General features: G+C 37.5%; 1 protein-coding gene across 3 annotated transcripts; it reads right to left on the bottom strand.

Annotated features, from left to right (window-relative positions):
* Positions 1–1,779: 1,779 nt before the first annotated feature.
* On the bottom strand, positions 1,780–12,984 carry RIOK3 (RIO kinase 3). Of its 3 annotated transcripts, none has more exons than XM_010574327.1 (12): positions 12,683–12,984; positions 11,723–11,868; positions 11,490–11,594; positions 10,837–10,946; positions 9,978–10,121; positions 8,963–9,090; positions 7,602–7,790; positions 6,967–7,126; positions 5,856–5,936; positions 5,678–5,767; positions 5,182–5,289; positions 1,780–3,673 (listed from the first exon to the last, which is right to left on the bottom strand). In XM_010574327.1, the coding sequence occupies exons 1-12, from the start codon at positions 12,748–12,750 to the stop codon at positions 3,572–3,574; spliced, it is 1,431 nt and encodes a 476-aa protein (XP_010572629.1). In that variant the 5' UTR covers positions 12,751–12,984; the 3' UTR covers positions 1,780–3,571. The 3 variants fall into 3 exon arrangements, with proteins under 3 accessions (XP_010572629.1, XP_010572630.1, XP_010572631.1); XM_010574328.1 differs by having other exon boundaries at positions 7,602–7,787; positions 12,683–12,983; XM_010574329.1 differs by lacking the exons at positions 11,490–11,594; positions 11,723–11,868; positions 12,683–12,984 and adding an exon at positions 11,142–11,269.

Genomic DNA, 12,984 nt, shown 5'->3' with positions numbered 1-12,984 from the left:
GCCGGCCCCTGCCGGGAGAGCGGCCGCCGCGGCAACCGGCCCCTTGGCGGAGGGGGGCCGCGCTTCAGGCGCGGCCCGTGGTGCTGCCGGGCTTTCGGCACCGCTGTGCGGTGCGGTGTCACGCTGAATCTCCTCCTGCGCCTTAGGTGGGCCTCTGAGGTCGACAGCCGGTCGCTTTGCTGGCCCCCTGGAAGGGAAAGACGTAAGAGCCGAGACGTGTCGCACAGGAGGTAAATACGCTTGGCCCAACCTTTCATAGCGCTTTCTCAAAAAAAAAAACCCTCAAAACTTCTAGGTGGGGGCGTGAAAAGGAACCAGCTGCTTCAGAGCGCTGCCCACACCGCACCATCACTGAAAAGCGGTCGCTATTGGTACTGCTTTTGGGCACGAAACTGCTTTTTAGTGGCTCGTTGTAAAATAGATCAGAGAGGGACATTAAACCCTGGAAGTAGTCCTTATTTCACGAACCATATTAATAAAGCATTACTGAAGCTAGTCTGGATTGTTTCTCAGCATTTATGCTTATTTGTATTTTAGTTTGGGTGATAAACTAGCAATGGGTTTTTTTCATTGATGCACTGGCTAATGCTGTAGTTCACCAGTTGCAAAACCTACAGTATAATGTAGAAGTTGCGTGAGAACATCATCAATTACTTATCTGCTTATTGGTTTACAAAGGGAAATAAAGGAAACAAAAAATAGGGGGGGGGGGGGGGGAGGGGGGGGATACCCCAATTTAAAAGTTTTCAGATTAGACCGGAGTGGCACAACTTAGTACAGGAGAAATAGAAATTTAAGTACCAGATACTAATACAGTATCGCACAAGCAACTGCTTGCTGACTTGTGACCCAGTTAGTCCAACTGCAATAATTTCACATCAGACTAGGGAAACTGAAGTCACAACTAGGAATTACAAGGAGCTATTTGTTCCGCAGAACCCTCCTGCATCATCAAACAATTCTATGTTAGCTACTGAGTACAAGTACTTTCAGAGCAATAGAGTACCTTAAAGTTTGTAATTTTTTACAAAATAAAGACTTCATTGCATGTTAGCCAAAAGTTTGTTTAATCCAAGGTCAAAATTTAAGAAATTCTACTGACGTTTAACCTTCTACAACTTTCCTACGGGACAGCAAGCACTTTCTGTAATTGCAGTAGGAGTATTAAGATAGTAGAAAACCAGGGCCCGTGGGGGGGAAATCAGCAGACAAGGATATAAACACACAAATTGAAACTACTGTGATGGTTTTAGAATTGGCTATTAGAATAGTCATAATGTCAGAAAAGTTAATGGCTTAATTAACAATGAAAAATCTAGATGTACTTCTAAGAGATTCTATTTGCTTAATAATAATCCCAGAACCTTTTATTTCAAAGTCGTCCAAGAAAATACTCACTTCAGCAAGTTTTTCCTTATTTTCAACTACTTGACAAAGTGCCTAGACGTCTTAAAATCTCAAAGCAAATTCCTCAGCCAATTTTACTGCTAGAAGATGTTTAGGCAATATTGGGCCCAGTAGCTTTAAATCACAGACTTGAGGACCATTGCTTCTTCGGGTTTTTTTGTGTTTTGTTTTTTTTTTTTAATCTGTGCTAGACATATTTTAGAAAGAAGTTAAAAATTACAGTAACAACTGATGCTTCCATTCAAGCACAATGATAGAGGCAGATGCCTCTGTTTCAGTGACAGCTCCAAAACCACCCTCCCCTCCCTTTCCCTTATGTCTGCTCTCTCTTCCCGCTCACTTGATGCAAACATCCTTAACAATCAACACCTTTCCTAGACAAGCACGCTGTAAGGCATTAGCAACTGCTTTGAGATAATTTTTTCTCTAAGAAATGTTAGAGTATTGAACCTTGTAATAAGCCTAGAATAGGACTATGCTTTGCTTTTTAAAAGCTGCCTCTGAATGCTTTGAGGAAGATTTGGTTATTTTTGGCAACAGAATCTTTCAGTCTTCCTGAAGGGGTTAGGTAAGTGTAGCACCTTCCTCTCAGTACGTAGTCTGTTCTTTCCCTGATATTATTATTATGGACAGCAGTTTCACTGAGCAATTAGGAGCGGACTTGCCTCCAAAAGACTTTATTTCAAAAGTAAGGGGTAAATGCAAGGCAATTGTCTAACTTAAAAAGGGAAGAGGATGCAAGTACTGCAATGAAACTGGCAAAAATGTCAATGTTGTTTACTGTTTATGTAGTATCCACTAAAATAGTAATTTTTCTATTGTTATAATGAACTAGGGTAGTCCTACCCTAACACTGCTTTAGTGCAGCACTGAAGATCAATGAAGACCTGTATGATGCAAAGAACCATGCAAGAATACCACCAGAAGATCTTAAGTTTTTACTTCACCACCAGTTTTCCAACAACAAAAAAAAATTTTAAAAAATTACTTTCACAGCACACTGTGAGAATGTCACATGTACCAACACTGTATTCTGCTTGATAAAGAGCAGCATCAGAAACAGCAATCAGAGTTAAAGATAAGTTGATCAGAATTTCTTAATTCCAAACCATCCCACTCCATCAGTTCATCTTTAAAGGTGTTGTTTTGGAGAGAAACATTGCTAGATTTTTAGAAGTTGCTAAAATAAAGACTGACATTAAGAATAAAAGCATGAGAAAAAGACAAAATTTGAGTATTCTTTTTGCACTTGTAAGCAAAAAATTTCATTTCATTTAAAAATACTGATGATCACTATTTAGTTTTCATAGTCTATGATTATCTTCAGAGTGAGTAAGAATGTTCAATGCTCTACCCAGAATTTCAATTTAGAGACAGGATTGTTAATTTTTTTTTTTGCTTGCACCAAGTTCTTGGAACCACTTGTATATTAAGAGTGAAGCTAACTGAACTTACTCTTTGCTATGCAACTTGGATGCAGCCCTCAGGATTTCCTGGCACATCACCAAAGAAGTCCTCTGCTGGTTGGATTCAAATCCGTTTCTCATGTAATACCCAACTGTATTTACAGAGATAGATAGAGCCACATTCCATGTACTTAAAAGGTCCAGACTTTTGCATATATAAAGACACTGGTTTGGTAAATTAACATTTTCACATGATTGCAGCGCATAGTTTGAATTTTCGTTTTGCCCTTGGTGGAGAAGGATAAAAGGTTCACTGACATTGTGTCCATATGCAATTTTTAATTAGTTTTTCAAGTAGCAATAGGAAAAAAAGAGGGACTCTCCTAGTATGTTTTCCCACTAAATACTTCAAATTATTTTTAAAAATTGTTTTTTAAAACTAAAATATATAAGCTCTGAATCATGCAACATAGGACCACCTCAGCTACATTAGTCTGATGTAACTGGGCAATTGGTGAAGTTGTCAGACCATCCGAAGAGGTAGTGACAGTCCATTCTCACAGTGCCAGCCTGATGTGTGGGCTATGTTAAAAAAAAAACAACACTGAGGCATCACTATATGCTCACTGTGTTTTCCATTTTGGTATTCCCAGTCAACCACTCTCTCTTGACGTTGGTAGTTGACATTTACCACTGCACCAACATAGTTAGAAGCAGTAAATTTGTGTTTCGTTTCTTTAGCAGCTATACACTTGGTGCTATTCATCATATATAGGTGGGTCTCCATCATTTGAAAACATTGACAGTTTCTTTCCATGATTCTGCACGTGATCTTCATTCATCTTCTCCAGAGCTTCAATCTAGAGAGCCAAAAATAAATCCATGCTGAAATCATAAAAACACACCTGCACCAGAATGTTTCTAAACAGTGTTAAAAGGTAGCTTCAGATGACCGATCAGATACATCCCATACTGCTATTTCAATGATTCAGTCACTTGTATGCAGCAACATACTTTGGAAGTACACCTTGAAACATCTGTTCTCAACAAGTTAGTAAAACGAACAGCACTCCTTTATAGTTTCATGCTATATAACTGAAATGCATGAGTTGCAGGGAGGACCAGATGATTCTTAAGACTTCAGCTGTATTCCCTGAAGTACAGAAGTGTCCCTTTCTCCAGCTCTGAACACCTCTACTGTAACTCAGCCAATCCATCAGCATTGGAGAAATTCCAATACTAAGATTACAAATCCACTGCAACCATTTTTAACGGTGGAAGTTGAAGACAGTTATACTTTGATGTTTTGTGCAATCAAAGTAACACAGTACAGTAGCTTATTGTGATCATCAGATTGCTACATTTGGATTACTTCCTCCTGTACTCCAGGGGAGATAATTTTAGTTACTAATGACTAAAATCAAAGTCTGAAGTTTAAGGATGGGCTGCTCAAATTCACCTCTATGTAAACAGTAATGTAAGTCCTTCCAATAACACTTGTTTTATGTCATCTTTTGTGCTTACAACAACCCCACCCCCCCCAGCACCACCACCCCCAACCCCAATTCTCACAACAGTCAGTGAGGGAATTGGTTTTTGCTCGATTAACCAATACATAAGGATCATGTAACAGTGACATTGTGTTCTGTTTATCTCCTCCTCACTTCGAGGACCTACCCCAGGAGTTAACTAGTTGCAAGCTCCCACCTACTATATGCTGGACTAGCATAAACCTAAACTATCATTAGGAATCAAGTAGCGTAGAACTGCCATGTTGCCCTTACTTTAATTATTTTTATAAATGTCTGATATTGGGATGCATGCCTTGAGGAGTTACAGCCAAAATTTGAAAATTAAAAGCCAAAGGTGACCAAAGATTCCTGGTCCATATTTACATTAGCATGATTTTAGGCTTGAAAATTGAAAATGCTAGCCTAAACTTTAAATTCAAGTAAGTTAAAATCTGTAACATGAAAAATAAGCAGGAGAACAATTATTATTTTTAACCCAGCTTTCCTTTCTCTGCACAACCTTTAAGGTATATAAGGAAAGACAACAAAGCTAGCTTTTAACCTAAAACAGATCACTATATTTTCCATAACAACAAAAGAAGCAACTGTATGCAACATGAAACTTTTTATACTCAGAGCAGGGGGATCAGGAAAGGGGGTGGAGAGGTCTGTCAATCTGACTTTCTGACAGTCTGTATTAGGTTGAAATAATCAAGTTTTGAAAGACAGATGCAGAATGATTGCTAAAATTATACTTGCACACACTAATCGTACAAACTAAACGTGGAAAGGTAAGGTATCACAACAGCTACTGTAACTAACCAGATTAAAATGTTAAGACACAGAGAAAGCTATACCTCTGCTTGGAAGTCTACTTCATTGTCAGCTGTAATATTTAAACCTGAGACAGCATTGAAGAGTTCACGCTCATTAAGTGCTTCTGCCACACCTCCTTTCTGGAAGAACTAGTCAATATAAAAAAGCACACATTAAACACTTTACTACACAAAACAAAATACTCCTTTTCCTTCCCTGATTTACAATTACAATATTTAGTCAAAGTCATATTTTTGCTTTTGTTGACCTACAGGTAAAAATAACTAAAAGAAGTTTTAAGTTCTAGTGGTACCATTTTATTCTTCCACACTTTTTTCCCTTTTGGAGAACACCATCAGTACCGACAATATGCAAGAGCAATCATATGTATACATATATATATATATATATATATATATATGTAGTGGTGATCATTTTTTATGGAGTTGTATTGGTTGATTTTTAGTTAGCTCTGAATTGATTTTATCTTGAAAAACATTCAGCATAACAGAAGGCTGTCAGACAAAGAGGTCTTACCTGTGAAACATTCCTACAGTCTCTGAATAAAAACTCAAGTCCATGAGGATGGGTTGGCTCCACAGACTGACTGACATCAATAAGCCAGACCTGTAGCCACAGAGAGATAGCAATTCACTTTGTATTAATATTTCACATTAGATGAAACCTTTCCTTCCCACATTAAGAATAAGCTCACCTTCCCGTCATGCCAAAGCATATTGTATTCACTCAGATCTGCATGGACTAGGTTGCACTCCTTATACAACTGTTGCATCATCTGCAAGGAACCAAATTAATGAAGTATGCTATACTCCAAATAAATACAGTTTGCATGACTATAACAAAAAAAAGCCTTTCCACAATTGCCCTCCCAATTTACTTTTTTTTTTTTCTTTTTCTCCCTCCTCCCCAAAGTATTCAACAAAGTTCCATAGAGGGAATTGCAGTTTTGGTAAACTGCCAGCAAACTAAGCTTTTATCACTGAGCTTCGCTTTGGCAAGTCAGACGAATCACTCTGGTAAACTCACATCAGCTCTGCCAACCAGTCCAAGTACATGAGACAGATAAACACGTTCTCTAAATATACCTGTCATTCTCACCCCTATCACACAGGAAAGAAGTCTCAGTCTTAGCTACTGAATACTAACTAGTATGCATATTCACTTAAAACATGGTTGTGTTGCTCTACTGGTCTCAAGATTTGAGGCACAGATCATTCATATTATCAAGCTGCTGGGTTGGTTGGGTTTGTTGGTTGTTTTTTTTTTAATGTCTACAGGAAGCTAGTAGCGAGTGGACAGTTAGCAGGCACGTGTTTGAACCAATTACAGCAGACAATAGGAAAGTAAAGTATCCACCATGAAATATTCTAATTCATTCTCTGATTTATCCATTTGTTACAAAGGGGGGTGAGGAGGGGTTATCCACTGGAAAGTGCTTAAGCACTGTAAATTAAGTACTCGGTAAGCCCAGAAAGACCTCAGAGAACTTACTAAACCACATACTGCTTCTATAAAAGGAGGACTACTTGCTCACAATTCCTCTGCTGCTAAGTATCTGTTTGTCATCAAGTTCCAGCATGTTTTCCACTCAGATTAAGATTCAATTTATTATTTTTTTTTTGGTGCATAATTTCTTATTTATTCTAAGTCACACATTAAACAGCAGCAAAATAAGCCTTTGGACTCCGTATCCTGAAAGTGATGCAAGCATCCTGAAAAGTAAATAAATGCTGATTTGTCCTTTAAGTTATTCCCCTAAAAGAAAACACAACCCAAAATTGGAGGAGAAATCAGCACTGGCTTACATTAAGAATCTGATAGTAGGCCTTTTTCATATCTTCACTACTAAGTGTTACGTCCTTTAGTTTAGGAGCTGGGACTTGATCCTGGCCAATGAAAGACATAACCAAGACGTGTTTCTTAAGGATAACCACTTGAGGACAAGGAATTCCTGCATTCTGCATTCTGTGGGTCAGAAAATAGATACCGATTAAGAAAAACAAAACAAACTCCCCCAAACCCTACAGTTCTAGTTCCTGCTTGCTCATTTCCAATCTTAGAGAGCTGTGTGTGAGAAACTTGATCCACAGTCAAAAAGTCTTTGAAATAGACCAAACTGAATAAATGTATATATTTCACATAGGAAAATTCAGATCTTAAAGTCATAAGTAGGTCTAACAATGCTCACTGAAAACTAATTACTTTTACAGCTAGAGCCTCTTAACTTCATGGGCTTGTAAATTCTGCTGCCAAATCCCAGAAGATGCTGACAATTCATTAAACTGTAAGGAACCAGAGGCTTATTCAATGTGTGCCAGGCTGTATACTATTTAGCCTAAAAATCAAATCTAAACTTCTACCCAGACATAGTGTATCTCCCTTAAACAGAAAATAGGAAACCAACAGGGATTTGGCAACTACACTTTTTTTTTTCCTTTACCTTGTTAAGTTATGCATTTCTTTCTCAGCCCACATGCGAATAATCTTTCGTGGATTCAATTTACTGAAGCGGTCTTTAAATCTGTAGTCATCCTTAATGTATTTGTCACGGTTCTTGAATTCATTAAGAGTTGTTTTAAACACTTTGATGGCACATTCTGGAGGTATAACTTTATCTTCAGTTGCACTTCTCATGGAAAAAGTCAAATATTTAACAAAGTTAATTATTCACATCTTTACAAGCAAATGCATGGGTTTGTTTTTTTATTTTTTTAAACATTGCAAGATTAGCGATTTTTAATATAAGAGAGGAAAAAGATCTGATTTTCTATCAAATTTGGAAGCCAATTCAAGTTAAGTTAAGAGTTCTATGATTAAGCTTATATATGAATGTTTATGTTTTGGCATTTTGATTATATGTTGCTTACCAAATAGGTTCCATCTCCCAATTTGTTAATATTTTACTTAAATATCATAGCTAATAACAGCCCTGTTAATGGATGTTCTTGCTTCAAGAAATTACAAGTGAAAAAAGTCCTGCATTAGAACAATAATGATAGTATCACAATGTTTTGTTTAGCACCACAAAGATATTGCCCGTTGAATACTAAGCAAAAGAATACTCCTGAACATCATTCAAGCAAAGTTCAATTAAAAAAAACCAACCCCCCAAATCCCCCCACACACCAAAAAAACACCGCATCTCTTCTCCCCACCCTCAAGCTACCTCTCTCTTGACGTCTCTAAACAGGTTACCTGTATTTGGGGTTTATTAGCTCTTTCTTTACTCACTTCAAACTAGTGGTGTTTCAATGTACTACAATCACTACTAACATACTACAATCCTTCCAGCATGGTAGCCTTCAAAACTGGACTCTTGCACAACTTGCAAAGTGAACAGCATCCCAACACCATTCTCAAGGTAACCCAAAGTAACAAACAGCACCTCCCCTGAATTGTACAGATGGAGCTGATAATACAGTCATCTATCTGTATGAAAAGACAATCTTTAGATAGCCTAAGATCATCATGACAGCTCTGTAGTCTGGGGCAAGTCAGCAGAAAGCATTCCCCAAAATCTCAAGACTTCTTTTTTATAAAAGGAGTACATATTTTTCCTCAAAAAAGCTACAGTGGGTTTGTCCCCATTCATTAAATGGTATCCAAGGAGGAAAGTGAGGATGTTTTTACTTTACGGTTGGTACCATTTAGTTTTCAGATTTTACTATTATCTGCATATACGTGAATACAAACTTTAAGTCTTGGGAATGAAAGCTGCAGATTTAAATATTTTTGTGGTTTCTGCTTTTTCGACCATCTCTGGTAGTTGAAGCTACTGTCAGTAACAAACAATATACTTACTTTCCTCCATATGCATGAAAAACAACAGATTCTTTTCCTGTGCTGATGCAGCCTGTGATGGTCTCCAGCATCCCAGCATTGACCATCTTATACAGAAGTAAACGCGTTTTAGGGTCCACTGCTTTCTCCTACAGGCAAGAAATGAATATGCAACTCATTACAATAATTCTTTGCTTTACAGTGAGTTTAGAGTATTTATATGCTGCAAGCGTTGAACTGGGTGGAAGGAATAATGTATGAAGATCATTCTCTCAACTGATAGAGAGAAAAAAACAAAACAAAACAAACAGATGAAGCAAAGCCAAACTGCTCCAGCACTGTCATCTTTAGCCCCTAAGAATTAATACTCTCAGATACCTTAGAACTGTATAGCACATATTGTATTTTACCAATTCTACATAAAGTACAGACTGTGGCTCAAGTGCACTTTCCATAGTGTTTTCAAGAAGTCTTTACAAATCATGAATCAAAATATCCCAAATTTTATATTCCTTTTATATCAGTAACAATAAAGCAGAACACCCAAATTTGAAGAAGTCCACAGCAGGAATTACCAGAGGCCCTGCTCTCAACTCACCCATAAAGCATATCAACTGACTTCATAAATTATTAGGTCAGAGTTTACTTGATCACCTCATCTTCCTGAAACTTGCTATGAAGACATATTTCAAGCCACATGGTTCAGCTGCAGAGGATTAGTCCTCTGGATGGTTTCTATAAATAATTTCTAGGCAGTTTTTTCATTGTAGCTGATTAAAAGACAAGTTTAGAAAGACAAAGGAAAAATATGGAAACTGCTTGGTCTTATTTTGATATGGCTGTCACAGTAATGCAGCTCAAATAAAGACAGCCTTTTTCTAGTAGGAGCTGGATGATACCATCTCCTTCAGCAATGCTAACATAATATCACTTAACTCTTTTACTAAAAATGGAATGTTTCAAGGAAGTTACCAAAGCAGTGTTCAGCTGTTACACAAGCTAAAAAGTATATAGAGATACTTTATTAAAAACATACAGCAGTGGAGTGCTCCTTCTTTTCATGGAGCCTTGCACTTCGACGTTCCTCAGAGTACGCGTGTTGCTTTAAGGCATTGAAGACTTGATTTGATAACTTTAAGTCCATCCCAATTCCATCCCCAACTTGGAATTCAGGTGCAAACTACAAGTAGAAATAATAGAAATTTAAGTATTGTTACTAGCAGACACCAAAAGTTGGCACAAGCAGAAATTTCTCATTCTGATTGCCAAAAACCTAGGGTAGATTAGGACCAAAGTGAAACCCACTTTGTGTAATGTTGTCACTATGTTAAAAAACATATTGCTCTAAACTCAGAACTCGAAGTTCTGCCCAAATTGACATGAGATTACCTAACATCCTGTAAAAATAGCACTTGCAACGTTTCCTTATTTGCAGAAGTTGCACCAGTTACATTAAAGAAAATGGAAGTTATGTACTATGGATAAACAGACTGAAAAGCTCCAAGTCAAACAATTTACTGAAAATGAGTTACTTGGCTCATCAGGCAAAATTAATTAAAAAAAAATAGGTTACACAATAGCTATGCTTTTCAAAAATAGCCTTGGTGTTTTATTTGCCTGTATAACAAAACTTGCTGATAGCTTTGTTTTGCCAAAACAGTTCTGTGCAAATTCTTGAATCGTGGTCATTAACAAACTATTACTAAACAAAAAACCCATACAACTCGAACTGCCAATTTGAGTAACTACTCCAAACACTGCATTGCTTTCATCCAATAAAAGAAAAAAAATCAGCACCGTATACAGTAGCACAGATGGACAAGCATTAGTTCTTTGGCTGAATTACAGCATTCCAGTTTCACACACAAAATAAGTTTCCCTAAGTTTTCACTTACATTTTCCATGCGAGCAGTATTCTTTCTTCCACATACCACTTCATCGTGTTTAGTAGTAATGTCTTTTCCTTTTCCTACAAAGCCCTTTCTTGGTGTAGTAGTAGGTTTATCTGCCAGCAGTGAGAAAAATAAATCAAACTTTACACGTAAGCAAACGTAACCAGTGCTCATAAAGGTGCCACAATACCCACAAATGTAACATAATTTTATTTATTAAACAGACTAAAATACTTCAATCGTATAATCTTAACGCAGTCTTCTCTTACCCTAAACAAGACAGCTTCTTTTGCTATGTTATGACTTACTTCTATGTCTTTTCTGGGATGTCAGATACACTTTTGGCATGTTAATGACAGCAATATTCAATATAATGTGCAGACGGCCCTAGGCAAATGTAGATGACAGATATGCATATCCCAAAATGCTTTCCACATACAATAGTTATTTTGCCCAATTCAGCCACCAAAGCCAATGTACTGGCAGATAGAAGCCTGAAGTTACCCGCCCAACTTCCTGCATAACACCTCCCAGTTAGGTGACCTCCTTTTACATACAACTGGCATGTCTCCCTACATTCAAAAAACCTATTTAACTATATCATATTCTTAGGTCTATTAACCGAAGAAATTGTATTGTTTAAAACTGCCACATACCTGCTCTATAAGGATCATGACGGGTATCCTGCCAATCAACCTCATCCTCTGAGCTGTCACTGTCATAGGGATGGACCTTCCGATAATTTTCAAATGATATGGAGACTTAAGAGACAAAACAAATAAGCGTGTCTGTGATTATCAGGGATTTGCTACTTCCTCACAGCTCTGTCAACTTAAGCAGAGTGCCAAGAATATCTCCAAAGCAAAAATATTTCTTCTGATGAGGGTACCTTTGCTATCTCCATTAATCTTCTTCTCTTCACGCCGAAGCTGTGCATCATATTCCCTGTCAAATTCCATCTGCAGCATCTGAGCTAGCATTAGGTCACTAGAAGTGTCAATATTTTCTCCTGTAATAAATGGTCCTTCAGCAACACTATGTAAAATGAAAACAGAAATTTAAAAAATTAAACACAGTAATCTAAACAGAAACACCACTTTATACCATTTCATCACTCTATACAAAAGACTTCATGCAGAGCTGCATAGAAACTAATGGATCCCAACTGTCTGCCCCCCCGCCAAGCCAAGACTAAATATTAATAGAGCATGACTTAATTTCTCTTTGCCACTCCTTTACAATACAAATATTACCTAAACTTTTACTTGTTTACCATTCTGTAAGAAGCATTAGGCTATATTTTTAAGATGCCCTTCATGAAAGGGAAAGAAGGTATACAGGTGTATGTGTATATATATTTATGTATTTTAAAAAACCAAACAGCGTTGCTTCACAGAAATGAACACAGGCAATATTTGTAGGAGTTTAGAACTAGTAAGCTCTTGGCCTATGTTTAGAGCTTCCAAGTATTAGGAGGATATGGGCGATACACCTGACAGTTCTCAAAATAACATTGTACACCGTTAACAACAGTCTCTAGAAGGGAAGAAAAAAAAATATTTCTGACAGTGTTTCTCAAAGTGTAGCTTCCAGACTAGCTTAAAGCACCCAAAACAATGCGAAGAAAATATCAAGAAAGAAAGAAGGGTGACAGAGAAGAGCATCTAAGAAAAGAGTTTTAACCGGGGAAGCTGTCTTCACTGAAAAAGACCTGAAGAAGCAGAGTTTGGAGATAACAGGCAAAGCATTTACTGTATCACTACGCATTAAGCACATTGTCAGAAAATGCACAAGAAAGAGAAGATGGCTTCACAACTATGGAGATCACTAATCCAGGATTTAAACTTACGCAACCACTTCAGGAAAAGCAGCATTTTCTTCTTCCAGCTGCAGCTCTTTTGCCAGCTGTTCACTCATTACATCAGCAAGGGAACACGATATTGATGTTGTGTTAGGGGCTCCCCACGGACACTGTAAATAAACACTTTATTCAAGTCGGCAAGAAATGCAGTGGCAACACAATAATGAGGACAATTAGCTATCACTGGCTTTAAAATAAGCTCATGTAATCTTATAAGAGCCTGTCTTCTACCGCTGGTTAGGGAACTACGATGAACTAAAGTACAGAAAATAACTCAAAGAGTAGTTTCA

Source organism: Haliaeetus leucocephalus, unplaced genomic scaffold (genome assembly GCF_000737465.1).
Source record: "Haliaeetus leucocephalus isolate CR32 unplaced genomic scaffold, Haliaeetus_leucocephalus-4.0 Scaffold428, whole genome shotgun sequence".
NCBI lineage: Eukaryota > Metazoa > Chordata > Aves > Accipitriformes > Accipitridae > Haliaeetus > Haliaeetus leucocephalus.
Note: the sequence above shows the minus strand (reverse complement) of the source record. Positions and strands in the feature narration are given on the sequence as shown.

What these genes read in the sequence shown, in the direction of transcription:
- RIOK3 (XM_010574327.1), bottom strand. Translation starts at nt 12,750, where the DNA reads ATGAGTGAACAGCTGGCAAAAGAGCTGCAGCTGGAAGAAGAAAATGCT. An exon ending in TCATGATCCTTATAGAGCAG is followed by an intron (nt 10,947 to 11,489) that starts GTATGTGGCAGT and finishes CACTGCTGGCAG; the next exon opens with ATAAACCTACTACTACACCA. An exon ending in GAAATGCATAACTTAACAAG is followed by an intron (nt 7,127 to 7,601) that starts GTAAAGGAAAAA and finishes TCTGACCCACAG; the next exon opens with AATGCAGAATGCAGGAATTC.